This window comes from Cyclopterus lumpus, chromosome 5 (genome assembly GCF_009769545.1).
Source record: "Cyclopterus lumpus isolate fCycLum1 chromosome 5, fCycLum1.pri, whole genome shotgun sequence".
Taxonomy (NCBI): Eukaryota; Metazoa; Chordata; class Actinopteri; order Perciformes; family Cyclopteridae; genus Cyclopterus; species Cyclopterus lumpus.
Genome location: NC_046970.1, coordinates 1,731,694 through 1,757,500, shown reverse-complemented (window position 1 = coordinate 1,757,500; position 25,807 = coordinate 1,731,694). Strand labels below are relative to the sequence as shown.

The 25,807-nt window shown below is 44.4% G+C and overlaps 2 protein-coding genes and 2 long non-coding RNA genes across 6 annotated transcripts; 2 read left to right on the top strand and 2 right to left on the bottom strand.

Annotated features, from left to right (window-relative positions):
* Nucleotides 1-3,192: 3,192 nt before the first annotated feature.
* LOC117730911 lies at nucleotides 3,193-5,769 on the top strand. The gene is made up of 3 exons (XR_004609501.1): nucleotides 3,193-3,510; nucleotides 4,903-5,253; nucleotides 5,441-5,769. It is a non-coding gene; the product is annotated as an uncharacterized LOC117730911 (long non-coding RNA).
* Nucleotides 5,770-12,216: 6,447 nt separating this feature from the next.
* LOC117730905 (tripartite motif-containing protein 16-like) lies at nucleotides 12,217-15,269 on the bottom strand. 2 transcript variants are annotated; one of them, XM_034532966.1, is made up of 2 exons: nucleotides 15,099-15,269; nucleotides 12,217-14,384 (listed from the first exon to the last, which is right to left on the bottom strand). In XM_034532966.1, the coding sequence occupies exons 1-2, from the start codon at nucleotides 15,120-15,122 to the stop codon at nucleotides 12,720-12,722; spliced, it is 1,689 nt and encodes a 562-aa protein (XP_034388857.1). In that variant the 5' UTR covers nucleotides 15,123-15,269; the 3' UTR covers nucleotides 12,217-12,719. The 2 variants fall into 2 exon arrangements, with proteins under 2 accessions (XP_034388857.1, XP_034388856.1); XM_034532965.1 differs by lacking the exon at nucleotides 15,099-15,269 and having other exon boundaries at nucleotides 12,217-14,560.
* A 1,249-nt stretch (nucleotides 15,270-16,518) lies between these two features.
* glrx (glutaredoxin (thioltransferase)) lies at nucleotides 16,519-24,453 on the bottom strand. 2 transcript variants are annotated; one of them, XR_004609478.1, is made up of 5 exons: nucleotides 24,096-24,453; nucleotides 22,850-23,048; nucleotides 19,116-19,466; nucleotides 17,899-18,149; nucleotides 16,519-17,088 (listed from the first exon to the last, which is right to left on the bottom strand). XR_004609478.1 is itself a non-coding variant. In XM_034532555.1 (3 exons), exons 1-2 carry the CDS (start codon nucleotides 24,300-24,302, stop codon nucleotides 22,935-22,937), a joined length of 321 nt encoding a protein of 106 aa, XP_034388446.1. In that variant the 5' UTR covers nucleotides 24,303-24,452; the 3' UTR covers nucleotides 21,673-22,074; nucleotides 22,919-22,934. The 2 variants fall into 2 exon arrangements, 1 of the variants encoding a protein (XP_034388446.1); XM_034532555.1 differs by lacking the exons at nucleotides 16,519-17,088; nucleotides 17,899-18,149; nucleotides 19,116-19,466 and adding an exon at nucleotides 21,673-22,074 and having other exon boundaries at nucleotides 22,919-23,048; nucleotides 24,096-24,452.
* On the top strand, nucleotides 20,545-21,919 carry LOC117730692. Its single transcript, XR_004609479.1, has 2 exons — nucleotides 20,545-20,607; nucleotides 21,141-21,919. It is a non-coding gene; the product is annotated as an uncharacterized LOC117730692 (long non-coding RNA).
* Nucleotides 24,454-25,807: the final 1,354 nt, after the last annotated feature.

The window sequence follows — 25,807 nt, the reverse complement described above, 5'->3', positions numbered from 1 at the left end:
AAGTTGGGGGCTGTGTAAAAGGCTAAATAACATAGCCAGTAAACATTGTTCCTAGTGAACTGTCTGTCAACTGAGGTACCTTTGATTGACAGATTGTATTTATTGTACAGTTGTATGGCTCTGGGGATGAATGGTTTACACAGTCCATCAGTTCTGGATGGCAGCAGCCTCCAGCTGATCAGACTCCTTCTGTCGGGTGATGGTACCGTAGAGTGGATGGCTTTCATTGTCCATGATGGTGAGCAGTTTGGTGAGGGTCCTTTTGTCGGCGACTGAAGTGATGCACTCCAGTTCAGCACCAACCACAGAGCCAGCTTTCTTCACCAGCCTATCCAGTCGCCCTGCATCCTTCTTCTTGGTGCTTCCTCCCCAGCACACCACCGCGTAGAAGAGGACGCTGGTGACGACAGACTGGTAAAACATCCCGAGGAGTTTGCTGCAGACGTTGAATGACCGCAGCCTCCTCAGAAAATACAGCCGGCTCTGCCCTTTCTTGTAGATTGCGTCCGTGTTGGCAGACCAGTCCAGTTTATTGTCCAGAATTACCCCACGGTACTTGTATGTGCCTACCACCTCCACATTGACCCCCCCAATGGAGACTGGTAGCATAGTGGGTTTAATCCACCACCATTTCCTTGGTCTTAGCAGTATTGAGTTGTAAGTGGTTGTGTTTGCACCATTGAACAAAGTCCTCCACCAGACTCTCGTACTCCCCCTCCTGGCCATCCCTGATACACCCCACAATTGCTGTATCGTCCGAAAACTTCTGCATCTGGCAAGACTCTGTATTGTAACAGAAGTCAGAAGTGTACAGGGTGAACAGAGCAGGGAAGAGCACAGTTCCCTGTGGTGCTCCGGTGCTGCAGACCACAGTGTCGGACAGGCAGTCCTTCAGTCTGACAAACTGTGGCCGCCCTGTCAGGTAGTTGGTAATCCATGATACGAGGTGATCGTCCACACCCATCTGCAGGACAGCACTTTTCCCCTTGTCCAAGTGAGTATGCGTCCTATGCAGCAGGCATGTGATCGCATCGTCCACTCCTACCTTCTCCTGGTATGCAAACTGTAGTGGGTCCAGTGCGTGTCGTACCTGAGCTCTGAGTATGTACAGTAGCAGTCTCTCCATGGTTTTCATTATGTGTGACGTGAGGGCTACCGGGCGGAAGTCGTTGAGTTCAGTTGGGTGGGGCTTCTTGGGGACAGGGACAAGGCATGATGTCTTCTAAAGTGTAGGAGCCCTTCCAAGACGGAGACTAAAGTTAAAGATGTACTGGAGTGGCTCACCCAGTTCAGCTGCGCACGTCTTAAGCAGTCTAGGACTAACTTTATCCGGGCCTGCAACCTTCCTGGAATTAAGTCTCCTCAGCTCATGGCCATGCACTACGAAGGCAGCTCCTGGAGAGGGGTGGGCGGACATAGCCGTAGGACAGTCAACTCTGCTGTAGAACTGGTTTAACTGGTTGGCCCTGTCCAGGCCTCCCTCCACACTGCGGCCGCTCTTCTTCATGCCAGTCATCGTCTTCATCCCCTCCCATACTTCTCGCACACTGTTCTGTTGCAGCTTCCGCTCTACTTTCTTCCTGTATTCCTCCCTTGCCTCCTTCAGTTTGATTTTGAGCTCCCCCTGTGCGTGCCTCAGCTTTGTCCCCTTCCTTGAACGCCCTCTTTTTCCTATTGAGGAGGGCCTTGACGTCGCTGGTTATCCATGGCTTGTTGTTAGGAAAGCAACGCACAGTTTTGATGGGAACAACAATATCCTCACAGAAGTTTAAGTAGTCGGAGTAACAGTGTGCAAGCCCATCAACATCCTCACCAAATGATTGTTGGAAGACATTCCAGTCTGTTGTGCCCAAGCAGTCTCTCAGGGCTTCATCTGCCTCGGTGGAGGGCTTTTTAACGGTGCGTGTTGTGATTGGTTCTCTCCGGACACGTGGAATGTACAGTGGTTGTAGGGAGACCAGGTTGTGATCTGATTTCCCCAGTGGTGGTAATCGCATGGCTGTATATGCATCCTTTATATTGGCATAGAGGAGGTCTATTGTTCTGTCTTGTGGCGCAGTTGACAGACTGATGAAAAGCGGGCAGAGTCGAGTCCAGTGTGTTGTGGTTGAAGTCGCCTGATATTGCAATGAATGCCTCTGGTTGTGATGCAAGTGCTGTTGTGGAGAGGAAGTTGTATCCAAGCACGCGAAGAGGAGGTTGGGGGGCTTTTAGTGCACAACTGCACCGAATCTGTGCGCAGGAGATCGTGCGTGATCGGGGAGCAGCGCGGGCAGAAGGCTCCTCTCGGTCGGCTTCAATCCGCAGGAGAGACCCACTTTCTACCGGCAGGAGCTCAACAAGACCGTGTGGGAGGTGCCGGAGCAGTACCAGAACCTGTCCCCGGTGGGCTCCGGGGCGTACTCAGGACCGAGAGCACACGACCGGCTGCATTTATTTATTTATACTTAAGTCATTGTCTGTCCTCCATACCAGGTCTCTATTGTTTCCTCAGGAACATTTCTCTGTCTCCAGAAGTCACTTAGAGTCTCTGTCCTGTGAGCATGTAAAGGAAAGTTATTGGAGGATATCATCATATACACACAACAAGAGTCTTGGGCTACAGGTGAGCTATTTTGCAAGTGAAGTGGCAACTTTGCATTTGTACAGTTTCTTTTTCACACATGTGGTACCACTACTGTGTTCTCCAATATGGATATGAATTTGAAAGGCATTGAATGATACAGGTTGTTCAATGTAAATGTAGCTTATATAAGAGTCTCAACATAGTTTTACTATCTTAATGTTGGTGCATGCCAACATTGGAACATGTAATTAAACAGTGCAGTATGACCTACTGACGTACTATGTGTAGTGTGAGTGTAGATGTGTCAATGTTGACATCAGAAAGTCTAGATAGAAACGTCGTCATATACTACCGGACACTCATTTAAAATGTCAATACAATAACAAATCATCCAAACTAGCTTAACCAGCGCGGCCAGAAGGCTCCTCTCGGCCGGTCGCAGGAGGAGAGACCCACTTTCTACCGGCAGGAGCTCGACAAGACGGTACCAGAACCTGTCCCCGGTGGGCTCCGGGGCGTACTCGGGACCGAGAGCCCACGACCGGCTCCCTCCACCGGCCCGCCAGAGGGAGCTCCCCGCGGGCTGCTTGTCAACCTGTGAAGGGGAGCCGTGGGGGGAGAGGGGGGGCAGGCTAACTGATGTAGCTAACGTGTGAGCTTCGATGGTGCATCGAACCCACTGAGAACTGCCTCCAACACAGCAAATGAACTACTCGTGTTACCGTTATCATGAAGGGAGGCAGAGGAAGAGCTCTACATGTGACACGCTGAGCAGAGAGCGAGCAGGAGGGGGCCAGAAGGAAGCTATCGCTATCCGCTAAGCTAGCACGGTGGCTAACGTTAGCGGAACTAAACAACGTGAAAATAAGACTGTTGGATTTGTAGCGATACGTCGCTAAAAGAAGGAGAGATCCGAGTGTTTAAATGTGTAAGATGTACAGCAGGTAATCAGCCCTTTGTACTAAAGAATATCACACAATTACCGTATCAGCTCCGGCTAAACCAAGCGATCAGAAAACAGACACGCAAGAGATGGGAGATGTTTCGGAAAGAATATATAGAAATACAAAATAAAATAACTTTTTATTTATTAATTTAATTTATTAATAAAAGAAGAAGAAAAAATATTAAATTAATTTTAAAAAAATGTAATTTAATTTAACTTTTTTTTTATTAGATAAATGAACTTTTTCTTTTTTAAACTGCCACTTTTTAAAACAGACACGATGAGAGATGTTTTGGAAAGAATATATATTTATTTTGTATTAATTGCAATAAAGGAAGAAGAAAAGAAAAAAAAAGTTAAAAGTTAAAAAAAAGTTAAATTAAATTAAAAAAAAAAAAATATATATATTTTTTTAATTTAATTTAACTTTTTTTTTTTTGATAAATGAACATTTTCTTTTTTAAACTGCCAGTTACACCGTGCACTGGTATCGCTGGTAATCCTACGTGCCAAACGCCAGTTGAAGCCAGAGGTCGCACTCTCATTATGCAATGTATACACTGCACACACAAGTGTCCCTGTTGGAGGTACCGGGGAGTCATGAAGTCCCGTGACCGCAATCCAGGGATAGTTCTCCCAATTTGGCTCAACTGACGCCGACACGGTTCTCTCGGGGGGCATAGTATCGTTGAGAACCGTCCGAAATTTGTGGTCCGTTTGCGGATCCAAGTGGGAGGAAATGAGTAAACCCACCAAGCGCGGGGAGTCGCTTTGTGCGAACCACCGCCACACCCGGGTTTCGAACCCGCATCTTATCTGGTGTGGAAGGCGAGAGCGTAAGCCGCTTCGCCACCGCGCTAGCCAACATATACAGATTCGTGGGGAGCTTTGTCTTTTAGAATTTAAAGATTGTGCAATATTTGTCCAATTTCAAGATTGCGCAATATATATTTTTTTCAAAATTTGCATTTTTCAAAATTATAACAATTATAAACATTATAAATGTGACAAGATTAGGAGGGGTTTCCCCCCTCCCTCCAGAATTAGACATGTGACAAATGTGGAATCTTTTCACATGCATGCAAACTAGGATAATACTAATATTAATGCTATTTGTTAAGTGTTCAAAAATCGGTCCAGGAACAAGCTGGTGAAAAAGGGAACCATACAGATGTTTTATTTAGTACTATTATAGATAAATATACCAGTATTGTATTTGTGGTATCATACCTTGAAGTTGGTTCATGAATGACTTTAACCATATTGTATATAATGAAAATGTATATTTGTATGTACGACGAGAGAGTACATTTAACCATTTAATTACATGTATGTGCACACACACATGGCCAATAAAGCTGATTCTCACACAAGTGTTTTTATTGTCCAGGTGGGAGAGGGCGGAGTGAAGCGCTGTGGAGATGGCGTCTTCTGTACACCTGTTCTGGCGGTAGGTGAATTGGAGGGGGTCCAGTGTGGGTGGTAAGCAGGTTTTCAGATGAGCCAAGACCAGCCTCTCATACACTTCATGATGATGGGTGTAAGTGCAGCGGGGCGAAAGTCGCTAAGGCTCGCTGCAGTGGCGTGTTTGGGCACTGGCACGATAGAGGTGGCTTTAAAGCACGTTGGCACAGCTGCTTGGGCCAGTGACAGGTTGAAGATGTCAGTCAGGACCCCAGTCAGCTGCCCAGCACAGGCCTGGAGCACACGTCCGGGATGCCGTCAGGGCCCGCAGCCTTACGTGAGTTGATGCTGCGCAGCGCAATCCACACATCCGTGGGGGGGAGGGGCTGGTGGTCTGCATATATGTATGTATGTATATATATATATATATATACAGTATATATATATGTATATGTATGTGCTGAATTATCATATTATCTATTATTGTGCATTTCTAACAGCATAACATTAATATCCTGTTACAGGACAATCCCAATTGTACTTGATCCCAGATATCCAGACCTCGTGATAATGTCCTGTTCAGGGACAACGGTGATCAGAAGAACCAACATCAGACACATCCGGGTATTTGGACCGTGCATGAGCAGATGGGGAGTTCAGAACTCCGTGATCAACGTGCACAGGTCCACCACGTTCTGGCTCTATGTGGATGTTTCAATGTTAGTCAACCTGCCCTGACCTGTGTGACACTGTCCGTCTAACTGGGAAAAGGGAGGCTTGTTTCTCTTAGTTGCATCACACTGTGCACCAGATGTGTTGAGTCAAATGGAAATCAAAAAGATATTAAATTAGAATTTACACAATATTTATTATATATAAAGTGTCATACAGTACATTTTTTAAATTAAATCAGAACTATTATGACATTGGTTCTAATATAAAGACATGTTTAGAATGTTTGTTGAACATTTAATTAATAGTGCTATATAAATATATATATATATATATTTATATATATACATATGTACATAAATATAGATCTATAGAAGTATATTTAGTTGCAAACAACTGGGTCGAAAGAAAAGAGATCATTTCAAAAAGTTCTGCCGAGACATTAGTCTGTTGACAGCGGTCACCATGACGAGGGCAATCTGATGCATGGTGGGTAATATGGGCGGGGAAAGCGTGTTTTCATTGGTGGTCCAGCGGATTGGTCAGTGGCATTCGGAGCGCAGGGTTAGAGGTTCGAAACCCGGCTCCGCCCCCAAGCAGCCGACGTGAGTCACGTGAGTCACCTCTGTGTCGATAGCTTAGCTTGTTGCTAACCAACGCTAGCTCTCGTTCATTAGCTTAGCAGATAGCCATGCACGCGTCTCTTCTACCAGGCGAGGAGAGAATACTATGGAGAGGAATGAGACGTCCTTTCCTCCCAAGCGTCGCGTGAAGGACGTGTCTGCTTCACACTGACTCCGGATCAGCTGATCAGCTGTCAGTCGGTTTTAACAGCTGGAGAGACGCGATCGATGTAACGGAGTTGTTTCCTGGTATAAAGATCCTTCTTCTGTCTTGGTCAGGTCTTTCTTTGTTTTCGCTGACAGCGCCCCACACTTCAGCATGCTCACGCATTCACATTCACATGATACTGATGTCACTGACTGGCACAATTGTCACAATATGTATTTTCTTTACCTGCTTATAATAAATAACCTTTTTAATTTGCCATCATCCACTGTGTCCTTTCCCATATTTGACAGAGCCTCAGAGCCGGGTTGTGACAGTTACACACACACAACCCTAAAGATAAGAAATGATCATATATTCATTTAACTGATGTCTGTACGGTGCGTTTTGTGAACAAATGGCAACAATACGTTGATTAGAAAACCTATTTGTAATAGAAACATAAACAGGGAGAAAATAACGTCATTGAGAATGCATTTGAGTTTTGGTAATATATATTATTTGGGGGAACTTCATTAATTAATATCATTGTTATAATGTTCACAACACGCTGCGGTTGTGGAGCGCTCAGACAGTCCGCTGTCGCCCCCTGCCGGTCGCTGCGGAGGCTGCGCAACGTGCTGGGTTCATTTCAGGTGACACTAGCCGTGATAACAGAGAGGGTGAGGTCACTTTGTAGGGTGCAGTTTGCAGAGAACAGGTATGTGTTTAAAGTGTTTGACATGATCCATGTCAGACATGAGTTGAATGTATTTGTCACAACAAATATAACGCCTGCATTTCACTAAAGTATATTCAGAATCTGTCTCTGAATTAGAAATACTTATTATCAAAATATCCTTCCAGTTAGATTAGAAAGCAATAGCGTCTCGTACGTGGCTTATCAAGCTGAGCTTCATTCCAGGAAGAGGAGCGGCGCTGTGAATGTGAACTTTGTTGTTATCTGTTCAATAAATGTTTTTGAACAGTTTGTTATTTGACCCCAAGTTTAAAAAAAGAAGAGAAAAGGATATGATGGTTAGCTAGTTTGGAGACCCCAATAGTGCTCTCCAAGTATTTGTTTGTAGCTTTCCTCTCTTCGGCGTATGAAGACTCATGAAGCCCCAACAGAAGTCCATTTGACTTTGTTCACTTTAATCCAAGGAGACGTGTCCTACTGCCTGAATAGAATCACCAGCACCTGCTGCCTGGAGGGGATCTGATCATGTGAACCCCTATGGAGGCCAAAGTAGTGTACTCAGGCTAAATGTGACCTTTGACCTTTTGTGATGATGGGTCAAATGAATAAAATTACACCAAAAGAGGAAACTAATATTGCATTTCAAGACGATGCCGTCTCTCTCTCACTATAACCCGTCAAAACATTCCCATCTCACACACAAATTGCATTCCAATGTCACTAAACAATCTCTACTACATTTCAGCGACATGTTTTTTCCTCTCAGATTACGGTCACAGTTCAACAGTTTGAAACAGCCCCCTTCCAAAAGCAGGCTTCTGCATACCAGCGTTATGGGATGGGAACCTCCTGTTGATGAGACAGTGCCATGCTGGTGTGTCCAACGTGCTACAGAGCTGGTAATCTGTTGCATTGGTTCCCAACCCAAGTCCAGCCTGACGGCCTGCCTCCCCCGACAGCTCCAGAGGTCACTGTGAGGGGTCACCAGACCGGTAACATGGCAGCCAAGAAGTCCAGAGAACCAGTTCATCTGTGCTGTTGGAACAAAATACTACACTGTGAAAAAGAAACAGTAAAAGTCTTACTGAAGGAAAAGAATGTTGTGTACTTATCGTAAAGTTGTTGTACTATGTTGTTCTATTTTATCTGATGTTTCTGGTTTAATATTACTGCTTCAAAAGAGACTAAAGCCGTCAGACTAATGTAGTAAAAAGTACAACATGTACCTCTTAGATGTAGTACACTAAAAAGTACATGTACCCCCACTTGAGTAGTACTCTCGTCTCCCACTGTGAACATAGTACTTTAGTAGTACTCTCGTCTCCCACTGTGAATGTAGTACTTTAGTAGTACTTTAGTAGTACTTTAGTAGTACTCTCGTCTCCCAGTGTGAACGTAGTACTTTAGTAGTACTCTCGTCTCCCAGTGTGAACGTAGTACTTTAGTAGTACTCTCGTCTCTCAGTGTGAACGTAGTACTTTAGTAGTACTCTCGTCTCCCACTGTGAATGTAGTACTTTAGTAGTACTTTAGTAGTACTTTAGTAGTACTCTCGTCTCCCAGTGTGAACGTAGTACTTTAGTAGTACTCTCGTCTCCCAGTGTGAACGTAGTACTTTAGTAGTACTCTCGTCTCCCAGTGTGAACGTAGTACTTTAGTAGTACTCTCGTCTCTCAGTGTGAACGTAGTACTTTAGTAGTACTCTCGTCTCCCACTGTGAACGTAGTACTTTAGTGTAGTACTTTAGTAGTACTCACGTCTCCCACTGTGAACATAGTACTTTAGTGTAGTACTTTAGTAGTACTCACGTCTCCCACTGTGAACGTAGTACTTTAGTAGTACTCACGTCTCCCACTGTGAACATAGTACTTTAGTAGTACTCACGTCTCCCACTGTGAACGTAGTACTTTAGTAGTACTCACGTCTCCTACTGTGAACGTAGTACTTTAGTAGTACTCTCGTCTCCCACTGTGAACGTAGTACTTGAGTAGTACTCTCGTCTCCTACTGTGAACGTAGTACTTTAGTAGTACTCTCGTCTCCCACTGTGAACGTAGTACTTTAGTGTAGTACTTTAGTAGTACTCACGTCTCCCACTGTGAACGTAGTACTTTAGTAGTACTCTCGTCTCCCACTGTGAATGTAGTACTTTAGTAGTACTTTAGTAGTACTTTAGTAGTACTTTCGTCTCCCAGTGTGAACGTAGTACTTTAGTAGTACTCTCGTCTCCTACTGTGAACGTAGTACTTTAGTAGTACTCTCGTCTCCCACTGTGAACGTAGTACTTTAGTGTAGTACTTTAGTAGTACTCACGTCTCCCACTGTGAACGTAGTACTTTAGTAGTACTCTCGTCTCCTACTGTGAACGTAGTACTTTAGTAGTACTCTCGTCTCCCACTGTGAACGTAGTACTTGAGTAGTACTCTCGTCTCCTACTGTGAACGTAGTACTTTAGTAGTACTCACATCTCCCACTGTGAACGTAGTACTTTAGTAGTACTCTCGTCTCCTACTGTGAACGTAGTACTTTAGTAGTACTCTCGTCTCCCACTGTGAACGTAGTACTTGAGTAGTACTCTCGTCTCCTACTGTGAACGTAGTACTTTAGTAGTACTCTCGTCTCCCACTGTGAACGTAGTACTTTAGTGTAGTACTTTAGTAGTACTCACGTCTCCCACTGTGAACGTAGTACTTGAGTAGTACTCTCGTCTCCTACTGTGAACGTAGTACTTTAGTAGTACTCACGTCTCCCACTGTGAACGTAGTACTTTAGTAGTACTCACATCTCCCACTGTGAACGTAGTACTTTAGTAGTACTCTCGTCTCCCACTGTGAACGTAGTACTTTAGTAGTACTCACGTCTCCCACTGTGAACGTAGTACTTTAGTGTAGTACTTTAGTAGTACTCACGTCTCCCACTGTGAACGTAGTACTTTAGTAGTACTCACGTCTCCCACTGTGAACGTAGTACTTTAGTAGTACTCACATCTCCCACTGTGAACGTAGTACTTTAGTAGTACTCACGTCTCCCACTGTGAACGTAGTACTTTAGTAGTACTCACGTCTCCCACTGTGAACGTAGTACTTTAGTAGTACTCACATCTCCCACTGTGAACGTAGTACTTTAGTAGTACTCTCGTCTCCCACTGTGAACGTAGTACTTTAGTGGTACTCACGTCTCCCACTGTGAACGTAGTACTTTAGTAGTTCTCACGTCTCCCACTGTGAACGTAGTACTTTAGTAGTACTCACGTCTCCCACTGTGAACGTAGTACTTTAGTAGTACTCACGTCTCCTACTGTGAACGTAGTACTTTAGTAGTACTCTCGTCTCCTACTGTCAACGTAGTACTTTAGTAGTACTCACGTCTCCCACTGTGAACGTAGTACTTTAGTAGTACTCACATCTCCCACTGTGAACGTAGTACTTTAGTAGTACTCACGTCTCCCACTGTGAACGTAGTACTTTAGTGGTACTCTCGTCTCCTACTGTCAACGTAGTACTTTAGTAGTACTCACGTCTCCCACTGTGAACGTAGTACTTTAGTAGTACTCTCGTCTCCCACTGTGAACGTAGTACTTTAGTAGTACTCACGTCTCCCACTGTGAACGTAGTACTTTAGTAGTACTCACGTCTCCTACTGTGAACGTAGTACTTTAGTGGTACTCTCGTCTCCTACTGTCAACGTAGTACTTTAGTAGTACTCACGTCTCCCACTGTGAACGTAGTACTTTAGTAGTACTCTCGTCTCCCACTGTGAACGTAGTACTTTAGTAGTACTCACGTCTCCTACTGTGAACGTAGTACTTTTGTAGTACTCACGTCTCCCACTGTGAACGTAGTACTTTAGTAGTACTCACGTCTCCCACTGTGAACGTAGTACTTTAGTAGTACTCTCGTCTCCCACTGTGAACGTAGTACTTTAGTAGTACTCACGTCTCCCACTGTGAACGTAGTACTTTAGTAGTACTCACGTCTCCCACTGTGAACGTAGTACTTTAGTAGTACTCTCGTCTCCCACTGTGAACGTAGTACTTTAGTAGTACTCACGTCTCCCACTGTGAACGTAGTACTTTAGTAGTACTCACGTCTCCCACTGTGAACGTAGTACTTTAGTAGTACTCTCGTCTCCCACTGTGAACGTAGTACTTTAGTAGTACTCACGTCTCCCACTGTGAACGTAGTACTTTAGTAGTACTCTCGTCTCCCACTGTGAATGTAGTACTTTAGTAGTACTTTAGTAGTACTTTAGTAGTACTCTCGTCTCCCACTGTGAACGTAGTACTTTAGTAGTACTTTAGTAGTACTTTAGTAGTACGTAGTACTAGACGAATTCCACACACCACGGTCGACCTCTCAGCAGAGGGAGCGACTCCAAAGGGTTCTCCATGTCTGAGCAGGCTCAGATCCAGGAGTGTGAAGAGGTGAAAGCTGCTCAACTTGTAAATGCTTAGCAGTGCTCAGCTATGAAGACGGCACACAACACATTGAAGGGAAGAAGGAGAATCTAATTGAATCTGTTTGCAAGTCTCTCTCTTCAAGACTCATTCACGTGGTCTGTGTTCTCCTGCGTGACCTCAGGCCTTCACCATCACGGACCAGAACAGACTAGAACCATCTGAGGTATGTCCGCCCCTTAGCACCTTGTCCTTTCAATCTTAGTTGTAGCTGCTAGCACATATCTCATAGCTGCACTATTCAATGTTCATTATATTGACGATGTGTAATGTGAAAGAGATCATGTGGAGATACAGAGAATTGTCACACAGCGCTGCAATTCTAGCTTTTTAGCATTTTAGCTCTTTTTTTCCTCGACCCCCAAGTAACCAAACAAGACCAGTGTTTAGTGCTATTTGTGAATGACTCGACCACCAGGACACTGGACGCTGTCTTCAGATGATGGACTTTGGACTTTAAAACATGTTCTTCTGCTCTCAACATGAACTCTGGACTTTGTGGTGTTTCAGGAGGAAAACTGCCTCAGTTATTCTCTCATATTAGTTTCATATTTTATACATTAGCTTCGTATGAAACCCTGAAAATACGACAAGAAGAAAGTACTTTGTTCATTCTTGAGTCAATAAACACTTTATTCATCATGTAAACCTGTTCAATGTGTTGGACCATAATCTCACTTATGTAAAAGAATAATGAAAGATGTGCTTATTGATTATGATACTTTATTTTATAACACAACATAGTGCATCATGTGTATGTTGATTCAGACAACAACAACAACAACATTTAGTCTCTCAATCTAATGAACACAAGAACACTTTGCAGAAAGTTGTAAGAACTAAATATCTAGAATAAAGAATCTCTTCTTTCTCTTTAAGACCCATGCAGAGGAAGAGACATTAACAAATACATCGATAACAACATTCATCAAACATTTAGAGCTCACAGCATTTGACATGTTCCTGCAGATGAATATGAGTTCAGGTAAACAAAGATCATCATGAGCAGTGAGAGCCTCCATAAACACACAGAGGAAGGAGCGCCACCTACAGGAACTCATTTACACAGCAACGAGATGGACAAGCACCGCCCACAAGGTTTGATTGACAGGTGGAGAAAAGTCTGCTCTCAGCGACAATGAAGTAAACAAAATAAGTTTAAGAATTAAAACCCAGACTTTAACCGGCTGTCCCTTAAATCACTTCTGTCTATTTGAGTTTACAGAACTCAGCAGTGTCTCCAGAAAAATAAAACCCAAGTCCATAAAACCCAAGTCCAGCATAGAGAGGCTGAGTGAATGTGGTCTGGACTCTGTGGAGGAGAGTCATGGTTCCAGAGACGCTGTAGAAGGACAGAATACCTGCTCTGTGATCCAGGTACACTCCTAGTCTGGAGGACCGAGGATCAGAGACGGGGGTTTGGACTTCGTTGTACCTAAAGTCATAACTGTTATTGGAACAACATAAAACCCAAGATTTGTTATTGGATCCAAACACACATTCATTCCCTGTTCTGATGATGTTCTTGTATGAAACTGCTACTTCAACTCCTCCTCCTCTCCACTCCACCTCCCAGTAACAACGTCCAGTCAGACTCTCTCTACTCAGGACCTGAAAACACAATCCACTGAACCTGTCTGGGTGACTAGAATAAGACTGATGTTCCTCCATTAAAGTTCCTTTTCTGTTCCCATCAGATAATAACAGCTGTGTGTCTGCTGTGTTTGGATCCAGAGTGAGTTCACATGAACATCTTAAGAATCCATCTCTGGTCGTGGGCTCTGGTGCAGACAGTAAAACATCCACTTCAGTCCCCGTCAGTGAGACGTTTGTCCACTTGTCTCTCAGGACGTCCTGTAGTTCATCTCTGAGTCCTGAAACAGCCGCCGTCACGTCCTCAAAGTACCTCAGAGGACGGATGTTGATGCTGGATGAGTCTGTAGACCCACTGAGTGGTGACAGTGAGGGGTAGTGGTGGAGAAGCTGGTTGAGATCCTCTGTGTGTGAGAGCAGCTTCAGCTCAGCGTCGTTCCTCTTCAGCTCAGTGATCTCCTGCTCCAGCTTCTCCTGAAGCTCTTTGACTCGACTCACTTCAGTTCTCTGCTGGGATCTGACCTGCTGCTTCACATCAGAGCTTCTTTTCTTCATGAGACGGATCAGCTCAGTGAAGATCTTCTCACTGTCCTCCACTGTTTTATCAGCAGAGAGGTTGATGGCCTCCACCTCCTGATGGAGCAGCTTCAGGTCTTTCTCTCTGTCCTGGATTCTCTGCTGGATGTTTAGTCGACTCCCCTCCAGCTCTCTCTGCCTCTCGGTCCTTTCTGCTGCAGCTGAGACGGTGTCGTGGCCTTTATGTTCATCCAGAGAGCAGAGGTAGCAGATACACTGCTGATCAGTACGGCAGAAGATCTTCATCACCTCATCGTGACGAGAGCAGATGTTCTCCTGGAGCTGGTTGGAGGGGTCCACCAGCTGGTGTTTCTTTAATTGAGGTACATCATAATGATGCTGGAGGTGTTTCTCACAGTAAGAAACCAGACACACCAGACAGGACTTGAAGGCCTTCAGTCTCCTCCCAGTGCAGACATCACAGGCCACATCTTCAGGTCCAGCATAGCAGTGATCAGCAGGAGCAGCTTGGAGTCCAGTCTTCTTCAGCTGCTCCACTACAACTGCCAACATGGTGTTCTTCAGCAGGACAGGCCTCGGTGTGAAGGTCTGCCTACACTGAGGGCAGCTGAGGAGCTTCTTCCCGTCCTCTTCATCCCAGTGGTCTTTAATACAGTTCATGCAGTAGCTGTGTCCACAGGGAATAGCCACCGGATCCTTCAGGAGATCCAGACAGATGGAACAAGAGAAGGTCTCCCGGTCCAGCTGATCTCCTTTGGGCTCCATTTCACCTCTCGGTAACAACGAGTGTCTGAGTTTCACTTCCTCAGAAGAGACTCTGACTTCAGGTCTGAACAACATGTGACGGTTCAGTGAACGGGGCGTGTCAGCTCTACTGCTCCGCCTCCATGTTGGTTACACCAATCTTTAGAGCTGTAGATCTGAAGGGGAGGGGCCAGGAAGGATGTGGACACAGTGCAGCTGTCTGTGATTGACAGCAGGAGGAAGAGGGAGGGGCTTATCAAGCTGATCTTCATTCCAGGAAGAGGAGCGGCGCTGTGAAAGTGAACTTTGTTCCCTCATTTACAGACAGAGACTCTGTTGAAACCTGCTGCATGTTTGAAATCATTTCAGTTTCTCAACTTCAACATATGTCTTGGCTCCTCAGGCGTTGATGATCGATCCATATTTCTCTACAACTCTTCCTCAAGTTCTGTTTCTCTAATTCTTAAATCAGTTATTCGTTGCAGCTCTGACTCCAGAAGCTCCTGAAGAACCCGACGAGCTGCTTCTGTAATTAACTGGTTGATAAACATTAATACATGTTTCTGTCAAATGGAGAAATTACATATATGTGGTAAGGCAGGCAACGGGCAGCCTGTGATTAGGACCCAGGCCAAGGGGCGGAGCTTCTAAAAAGGGGTGGGAAGCTCACCTGGGCCTTTCTTCCTGTAGTCAGACACACCTGAGAGAGCACACAGTCATAGAGCAGCCATCTTTCATGGGCCTTTTATTGTTGCTGTGAACCGGTAACTTTGATTTGGTTGAAGAGTTCTCCTAAATGACCTACACACGTTGTGACTTTATACTTTATGTTTTTATTGAACTCTACACTGACAGTTTAGCCCCACATGGTTTACTCTCTTGTTTGAGCACTTCTTTTGATTTATGTATTAAATGTATAATTTACTTCAATAATATATATATGTTCTGGTGGTGTGTGGTATATCACCGGGTCACACACACACACACACATATATATATATATATATATATATATACATATATATATATATATATATATATATATGGCAGCAGTTCAGTTCTGATCACCACAGAGTGCCACGCACAGGAAACGGAGAGAGGTGGTAGACCTGTTTGTGTTATTGATTCCCCAGACATCTTTGATGATGACATTGACCTGTCAATCAAAGCAGGGCACGTGAGCAGGTGCAGAGCGCTGTGTCAGGGCGGGCCGACTGTGTACTTACTGCTGATGGCTTCCAGACGGGGAGAGAGGCGTACTGAGGAAGCTGGAGGAAGCTTTTGGCCAAAGAGTGCATGAACCAACAATCATCCTGTTTACTCGAGGGGACCTGAAGCAGCAACAAATGAGCCCGGCTGACTTCATGCGCTCCTCCACACCTCATCTCAAGAACATCACTGCAAAGTGTGTCCACATTGTGTCTTCTTTGAGAACAAGGCCTCACGTCCCCCTCAAGTGGAAAGGCTGATGCAGAGCGTTGACGAGATCATAACAGAAACAATAACAGATCCATACAGTGCTGGGTTGTGACTTATCTCCTTGAATATATAAATAGGCCACAAGCTGAACAAATCTAACGTCTTAATTAAACTGGTTGATTTTACACATTTTATTTTCTTGGTGGCAGGTTCTGTCACGTGAACCAGATCTCGGCCAGAGGAGACGAGAGGTCGGCCTCCCTGCGCCTACGGGGAGTCGGGCTCTGACTGCTGTTGGTGCTGATGCACCAAACAGCAGTTCAGAGTCTCCGGCCTTCTTGGAGTCGGTGGGAGGGGTCCTGGAAAGGGCGCCGCCTCGGACTCCGTGGTTCTCCTGGGTGAAGAGCTGTCAACTGATCACCACCTGGTGGGGAGTTGGATCAGATGGGGGGGGGGGCCGGCTAGAAAGACCTGGCAAGCCCAAACGTGTAGTGAAGGTGAACTGGGAACGTCTGGTGGAGGATCCTGGTAAGGTCACGATACATAGATGTAGGTGCAAGGGAACAACATGTGACGTTAATATAAAAGTGGGAAACAATGTGGGAACGTAATGAAATTAATATCATTATTATAATTTGTATAGCTTATTTAAAAATGATCATATAGAATTTACCAACACTTGAGGGGCAAAATAAAGAAATACATAGAAAATAACTACAAGGTACATTTGTATTGTTACTTTGCAACAAACAGAAGCTCAACGAGTATTTATTGTCAGGTACAAACTGTTGGCCTCAATAATCAATGAAACATTTGAGGGTCATTGCAGATATCAAAATGAAATTATGAGATGAAAAGTTCATGTGAACGTCCAAATGTAAAAAGGGTATCTGCACTGCCGCCACCAGATGGCGTCATTGTCACAGTTAGTTTTCTCTGATGCTCTTCTGTGCAGTGAGCCACCATCACCACTGATATGAACGATAAGGCATATGTTAGTAAATGTATTGTGACATCTGTGTGATGCCTATAAACTACAGATCCATTCCACACATGGGAAACACTGTTTCTCTGCACGTGTGTTCGGTGTGCAGTACAGCTCAGTGGGTCTGAGTGGCAGTGAAGAGTGACGAGTGCAGCGTGCACACGAGATGAAGACGTGCACACGTGGTCTCGTCTGTAAATTAGTGCACATATTGCCACAGACACACTTTGGCATCGAGGGGTTTCTAGTTTGAAAGATTCTCACGAGACGAGGAGCATCCTGCAGAGACCATCTCTGCTTCTGTGGAAACCAAGGCAACACGTCAGAGGTCAGGGGTCAACCTCAACACATATCTGGTGTACAGTGTGATGCAACAACTAAGACAAACTCCCTTTTCCCAGTTAGACACACAGTGACACACAGATCAGGGCAGGTCGTACATTTACTAACACAAGTGCCTGTAAAGTATCCACACTAGTGCAATATAAATAAACCTTATTTACTCAACTTATAGACATGCTTTTGTTTTATAGGACGGGGGAACAAGACCAGTGTTTAGTGCTATTTCTGAATGACTCATACCACCAGGACACTATATATATATATATATATATATATATATATATATATATACAAATAATATGTATATTATTATATTATATGTAAGGTATACAATAGATAAAATAATATATATTAACAGTGTATTAAATAGACTTTGAGGAAGGTGGACAAAATTACGACTATTTTCCTGTAAGAAGCTCTAAAGCCAAATTGATTTCTAATGCAGCATTTTGATTGTATGAATGGGCTCCATATAATATGAGTATTCATTGGGTTCAACAGTAACAGAGGGCCATGGGTTGAGCTAGAAAGAGCATCTCGCTGTGGGGTAAGCCTCTCCTACCTCTGGGTCGAGGGCCCCCAGTGCAGCGTCCAGTGTCCATTGCACGAAAACAGCAAACATGTCCCTTTGTATTCCTCCCATTTATACATTCACATCAAAATGGTAAAAAGGAGTGAATGTTAATAAAGATCAAATGAAGTAATATAACATGTTTAATATGCATCCCTTAAATGGAGTAGCACCGTTTTAGATTATATTCAGCTTACATTTGTGAGGTTATTAGAGTTGATGCTCTCCTGGAGGAGCTGAGGGCTGTCTTCTGAAGGCCCTCAGTCTCTCCCGAAGACTCTGGTCCCCTCTCCTCTGGTCCCCTGCTGTGTCGGACCTCTCGGGGCTTCCCAGGCTGCTCAGTCCGGCTCTCCCTCGGTGTGGTCACGCTGACAGCCAGTCCTCTGTCTGTCATGTCTGCAGTCGCCTTTTAATTACCTGTTGAACAGGTGCTCGGCACTTGTTTTCTCTGAGGGAGATTGGAAAGGTTGATTTCCATAACAATAGTTTGAGTGGATCTTTACACCAGGAAACAACTCCGTTACATCGATCGCGTCTCTCCAGCTGTTAAAACCGACTGACAGCTGATCAGCTGATCCGGAGTCAGTGTGAAGCAGACACGTCCTTCACGCGACGCTTGGGAGGAAAGGACGTCTCATTTCTCTCCATAGTATTCTCTCCTCGCCTGGTAGAAGAGACGCGTGCATGGCTATCTGCTAAGCTAAAGAACGAGAGCTAGCGTTGGTTAGCAACAAGCTAAGCTATCGACACAGAGGTGACTCACGTGACACGCGTTGGCTGCTTGGGGGCGGAGCCGGGTTTCGAACCTCTAACCCCGCGCTCCGAATGCCACTGACCAATCCGCTGGACCACCAATGAAAACACGCTTTCCCCGCCCATATTACCCACCATGCATCAGATTGCCCTCGTCATGGTGACCGCTGTCAACAGACTAATGTCTCGGCAGAACTTTTTGAAATGATCTCTTTTCTTTCGACCCAGTTGTTTGCAACTAAATATACTTCTATAGATCTATATTTAAGAAAACTAAATTATACATATATATATATATATTTATATATATAGCTAAATTAATTAAATGTTCAACAAACCTTGTAAACATGTCTTTATATTAGAAACAATATCATAATAGTTCTGATGTAATTAAAAAATTGACTATGACACTTTATATATAATAAATATTGTGTAAATTCTAATTTAATATCTTTTTGATCTGGTGCAGTGTGATGCAACTAAGAGAAACAAGCCTCCCTTTTTACGCACATACATATACATATATATATATATATATATATATATATATATATATATATATATATATATATATATATATATATATATATATATATATATGCAGACCACCAGCCCCTCCTCCCCACGGATGTGTGGATTGCGCTGCGCAGCATCAACTCACGTAAGGCTGCGGGCCCTGACGGCATCCCGGACGTGTGCTCCAGGCCTGTGCTGGGCAGCTGACTGGGGTCCTGACTGACATCTTCAACCTGTCACTGGCCCAAGCAGCTGTGCCAACGTGCTTTAAAGCCACCTCTATCGTGCCAGTGCCCAAACACGCCACTGCAGCGAGCCTTAGCGACTTTCGCCCCGCTGCACTTACACCCATCATCATGAAGTGTATGAGAGGCTGGTCTTGGCTCATCTGAAAACCTGCTTACCACCCACACTGGACCCCCTCCAATTCACCTACCGCCAGAACAGGTGTACAGAAGACGCCATCTCCACAGCGCTTCACTCCGCCCTCTCCCACCTGGACAATAAAAACACTTGTGTGAGAATCAGCTTTATTGGCCATGTGTGTGTGCACATACATGTAATTAAATGGTTAAATGTACTCTCTCGTCGTACATACAAATATACATTTTCATTATATACAATATGGTTAAAGTCATTCATGAACCAACTTCAAGGTATGATACCACAAATACAATACTGGTATATTTATCTATAATAGTAATACATAAAACATCTGTATGGTTCCCTTTTTCACCAGCTTGTTCCTGGACCGATTTTTGAACACTTAACAAATAGCATTAATATTAGTATTATCCTAGTTTGCATGCATGTGAAAAGATTCCACATTTGTCACATGTCTAATTCTGGAGGGAGGGGGGAAACAACTCCTAATCTTGTCACATTTATAATGTTTATAATTGTTATAATTTTGAAAAATGCAAATTTTGAAAAAAATAATTATTGCGCAATCTTGAAATTGGACAAATATTGCGCAATCTTTAAATTCTAAAAGACAAAGCTCCCCACGAATCTGTATATGTTGGCTTACGCTCTCGCCTTCCACACCAGATAAGATGCGGGTTCGAAACCCGGGTGTGGCGGTGGTTCGCACAAAGCGACTCCCCGCGCTTGGTGGGTTTACTCATTTCCTCCCACTTGGATCCGCAAACGGACCACAAATTTCGGACGGTTCTCAACGATACTATGCCCCCCGAGAGAACCGTGTCGGCGTCAGTTGAGCCAAATTGGGAGAACTATCCCTGGATTGCGGTCACGGGACTTCATGACTCCCCGGTACCTCCAACAGGGACACTTGTGTGTGCAGTGTATACATTGCATAATGAGAGTGCGACCTCTGGCTTCAACTGGCGTTTGGCACGTAGGATTACCAGCGATACCAGTGCACGGTGTAACTGGCAGTTTAAAAAAGAAAATGTTCATTTATCAACAAAAAAAAAAGTTACATTAAATTTAAAGAATTTTGTTTCTTCTTCCTTTATTGGCAATTAACAAAAAAAAAAAATGTTCATTTTATTGGCAATTAATATTTTTTTTTAAAGTTATTTTATTTTGTATTTCTATATATTCTTTCCGAAACATCTCCCATCTCTTGCGTGTCTGTTTTCTGATCGCTTGGTTTAGCCGGAGCTGATACGGTAATTGTGTGATATTCTTTAGTACAAAGGGCTGATTACCTGCTGTACATCTTACACATTTAAACACTCGGATCTCTCCTTCTTTTAGCGACGTATCGCTACAAATCCAACAGTCTTATTTTCACGTTGTTTAGTTCCGCTAACGTTAGCCACCGTGCTAGCTTAGCGGATAGCGATAGCTTCCTTCTGGCCCCCTCCTGCTCGCTCTCTGCTCAGCGTGTCACATGTAGAGCTCTTCCTCTGCCTCCCTTCATGATAACGGTAACACGAGTAGTTCATTTGCTGTGTTGGAGGCAGTTCTCAGTGGGTTCGATGCACCATCGAAGCTCACACGTTAGCTACATCAGTTAGCCTGCCCATAGTCGGTGCGGGCTAACCGGTGTAGCTTCTGCTAGCTATGCCCTAGCAACCGGAAGGCTGGGTAACTGAACGAAGGAATAATACGTGCCCCACCATCCTCTTCACGTTTCTAACCGGTTTCCCCCGCTCATTAAATGTTGTGTCAGATGTTCTTTGACTGTTTTCTGTCAAAGAGCCGTTAGGAGTCTTGATGAGACGGTGAGGCTGAGAGCCCCGCTGCACGTTACAAGAGCGCCATCTCCTGACCGGCGAGGGGAACTACAGTTCATCAGCCACACAACACACTGAGGGTCTTGGTGTCGTAAAGGCGCTAATCTAGTGGTAATAAATACAACTGGACGTTTATTGTCATATACTGTTCAATTACAATTCTGCTGTGATGATCATGTTCGTTAAAAGCTTCCCGTGGTAATCCTGATGTTCAAAATGCATTTGGACCAATAATCATAAAACCACTTTATTTACTTCAGTGTTTTTTGAAGCCTCGTAAATACTTTGGAGGTTTAAAACTGCTGAAACTACTGTGTACATCTGGAGTAAAACAGGATCTACATGATGTAACGATGCATGTGCGCATGTAATCCTTCATCAGTGTGTGTGTGTGTGCCAGCATCCTTGTAGTAAGCTTAATACCAGTATAAACTATTAATACCAGTTAATAGTTAATAAGCATTCGGCACACAGATTAACGACAACATTGTCCGGTGAGTAGCAGATTCACGTTTTATTGTCATCAGTCAAACACACAAGAAGCGTAGATGCTGATTGGACGGGTACTTCCAACAAGAGGAGTCAAAGGTCAGAATAAGGCGACGGCACAAGAGGGAGAAGCGTTTTGTTGGTGTAAACAAAGTCGTGTTCTTGGCAACAATGAAAGCGAGTGTGTTTGATGAGCAAGCAGAGTAGTAAATGCAGTTGATTGGTCGATTACAGTTTCACATGTTTCCGTTCCCCAGAGGAGGAGCGCGAGCAGGTGGAGCGTCTCCGCTGGCCGTCCAGAGGCTACCTGCAGGAGCTCAGCGAGTACCAGCAGCGGCGGCGCAAGTTACGCAAGTCCCGCTGCCTCGTCATGTGACCTCCCCCCCCCCCCCCAGGACGCCTGAACACCTGCGGAAAACACAGTGGGGAGAGCAGAGGAGGAGACGTCAACACGTGGAAACAGACTGCGCCGGATTAAGGCCGCCTCTGAGGGACAAGGAGGTCACAAGACTCGGCGGCCAATGGGACGGCGTTGTCGTGCGGTGACACGCCCCCCCGGTGTGTAACTGTACACTGTTCTTGCAGTACTCAGAGGAGCAGGCTGTGTATAAAGTACATTAAAGCTCCCACAGAGATACTGACGGGGTACAGGAGAAATCAATCCATAAGGTGTATTATTAACCTGCACCACAGAAACCAGTGTTGAATCCCAGTCTCCTCTCAAACAAAACACATAAATAAAGTGGGTGAATAACAGTAGAAAGAGTGGACTGTAAACTGAGTGCCCTCCACACCCAGTGCTGTACAGACTGTAGATAACATGACGTCTGACTTTAAATAAAGACATGTTTTAGAATCAACGAGCCACCGGCCGTCTGCGTCTCAACATTATTGTCCGGCTTTTATTTCATAATCGGATGACAGATTAACGGCGCAGCTTCTACCAAATCTCTGAAGCTCTTCTCCTACTCGTCAAACCGAGCGGTGGAAGCATTCAAGACACGGCGTGCAGCAGATTTCACTCTTCACGTCTTAACCGCTGAGCAATTACCTCTAATCTCTTTGAGCGCCACCTCGGGCATCTTTTTTTCCTTTAATTAATTTATTTACACACTAATTACAGTTTACAGTTTCTAATTCATGCACTTGATGACTCTGGGTCCTCTGAGGGGGCTACACCCACCTCATGTTCTCCCCTGCTGTGATAGAGGGCCTCTTTATTCCCCTTCCTCAGGAGCAGGTGAGTCGGTACCTGGAGTTCTGCAGCATCACCGCAGGGCTCCGATGGACTGCAGCATGCTCTCCAGTTTTCCGCTCTTGTGGAGCGCCGCCACGTCGCTGCCACCTCCAACGCACTCCTCCCCGATGAACACCCTCGGGACCTACGGTCGACATCGGGCACGCGGCCGGTCAATATTCAGTCGTGGATGTTCACAGTTGTTTAAACACATTTCTCTCCCATATGGAGATTCTGCCATGACGCCCCGGTGACGCCCCGGTGACACCCTGGTGTGTCCCCCGGTGACACCCCGGTGACGCCCCGGTGACACCCTGGTGTCCCCCCCGGTGACACCTGCTACAAGGCCGCTGTGGGCAATGTCATGAAAAATAATTGGCCAATATTTTTGACAGTTGCTCAAAGAGAAACGTGTTTGGTGAGTTTTTATTTAGTTCCTGGAGCAGTTTGACTGGATGAGATAATAATTTATAATAAGCTTATTCTTATAGTTTGCTGTGCGTTAGGTGCAAGAATATTTCCTTTATTCCCAGTTTGTTCCTGGTGTTGCACTACGGGGGGCTTGGATGGCCCAAACTTAGTGAAGGTTTGATATAACCTTTTAAGGATTTTCTTTTATAACAGTTCAAATATTGGGAGTAGTAGGCTCTTTTCACACAAGTAAATAAAGTATACATCCTCCACCACTGCGCGAGCGCATATATATATATATATATATATACATACACACATATATATATATATATATATACACACATATATATATGTATATATATATATATATATATATATACACACATATATATACACACATATGTATATATATATATATATATATATATATATATATATACACACATACATACATACATACATACATATATATATATATATATATATATATATATATATATATATATACATATACATATATATATATATATATATATATATATATATATATATATATAAAAACTTGATCATAAATGGAACTTCCTGACTGGTTTGGAGGGTTGATGCGTGCGCAGCTCCTGCTGTTGACCCCCTTTATTGATTTCACGATGCGGATTCATCATTCATATCAACAGGAAACTCTAGCAAATTGACCGAATAACAGCCGCGGATGTTTACACTCTTATACATCTCTATGAACGACATTACACATTAAAGCCACGTTGTTGTTGTCGTTTACCGTGCGCGCGCCCGTGAGCTCCAGGAAGTACTGCTGCAGGTCGTCCATGTCGCTGCGCTCACTGATGTCGATGCTCTTCAGGTGTCCTGGCTTGAATTTGTATTTCGACAGCACGTCTTTGGCCGAGATGCAGAAGGAGCACGTGGGCTTGATGAACAGCACTACTTTGTCCCCTTTGATGGCGGTCTGCACAAACTGCTGCGCCATTTTTAAAAGTCTCGTCGTGGGAGAAGGAGGACCGAAGGTGTCACTGTGGGGAGCACAAAGGTCCAATGTGGTAAACGGGATGACGCAATAGGAAGCCCCACCCAGCCTTCTTAAAGAGATACTTCACTCTCGGGCATGCGCATGGGAGCGCGTGCACAAGATAAGGTCTGCAGTGATAATCGGAGCGATGATTTAAGTGATATTCTACTTACTATGCCACGCCCCCCAGCAAGAGGGGCGTGGCATAGTAAGTAAGTAGAATATCATGACACGTCACAGGGAATCCAGGGGTGTAAATAGATGCTGTGGGCACCTTGAGGCCCAAAAGGTTCACAGGCTTTATTTTGCATTGTGTGTGTGTGTGTGTGTGTGTGTGTGTGTGTACTCATTTTGAATAGTTTTTTTGGGTTAATGTGCTCTACAAAATAAACGTGCCTTGCTATAGGTGGAGGAGCTAAATGTGTTTGAATGAATATGAATACATCTAAATGCAACCGTTGACAGCAAGATCCTGTTTGTTTGTTTGTCACACATTTAAAATAAGGTAAACAAAGAACATACAACAACAGACGATGTTCAGGTGAAACGAAAATGATTTTTATTGAAATGTCTTGTACATTTTCAGCGGGGCAGGATCAGATTTCACCCAAAAGTCACTTGATTTTCAAAGTGGTTTTTCACACCTAAACACTGCCCGGGCGTCACTTCCTCATTAAGACTCTTGATCAAACCTCCTCCTCTCCTCCTCTCCTCCTCTCCTCCTCTCCTCCTCTCCTCCCTCCTCCTCTCCTCCCTCCTCCTCTCCTCCCTCAGAGTCCAACTGTCTGTTGATCAGACCAAATTTAAGTAAATCTGCTTTTGATGAAGACAGACATGTTTGGAAGGCTGACAAGAGGACGACCACCTTGAAGGCTGCGTGAAGACGCCTCCATAAGTCATTTAATGGAGCTTCCTGTTATGACCGTTAATTCTGGGAAATTACTATTTTAAAAAGGGGGGGGGGGGGGGGGGGGGGGGGATAAACCAAAACAGACCCGTCGCCCTCAGACAACGCGTAAAACTCAAGTAGAGCCTGAACTCTCGAGGACATTTTATTTATTTTTATCTGCAGTTGTGACAGAGATAAAAATGCTGATATTCTGTCCAAAATAACGCACGACAACAAGTCAGTCAATTATGGTCTGTAATTATGTTAAATTGATTGCGACAGCCGAACGTAACCGCCAGTCTGCTGCAGAGACCGACAGTTTGGCAGAGTGCCAACAACCAAAATATAAAAGTGAAATAGAATAGACCCACGTTCACTTGAATCCGTTTGTGGGGTTCAAAATGGGGCTCCATCTTTGTTTCCTCCAATACAGGACACCGACTGGCTGAATATATAATATTATAATATATAACCAGACTGCCGAGACCGCTGCACAATAAGTGGATCTTTCTGTTCTTCCTCACGCATGTAATGATGCCCATATTCCAGTATTAATGTCTCCTAAAATTAAGCCCCA

What these genes read in the sequence shown, in the direction of transcription:
- LOC117730905 (XM_034532965.1), bottom strand. Translation starts at nt 14,480, where the DNA reads ATGTTGTTCAGACCTGAAGTCAGAGTCTCTTCTGAGGAAGTGAAACTC.
- glrx (XM_034532555.1), bottom strand. Translation starts at nt 24,302, where the DNA reads ATGGCGCAGCAGTTTGTGCAGACCGCCATCAAAGGGGACAAAGTAGTG. An exon ending in AGCTCACGGGCGCGCGCACG is followed by an intron (nt 23,049 to 24,095) that starts GTAAACGACAAC and finishes TGTCGACCGTAG; the next exon opens with GTCCCGAGGGTGTTCATCGG.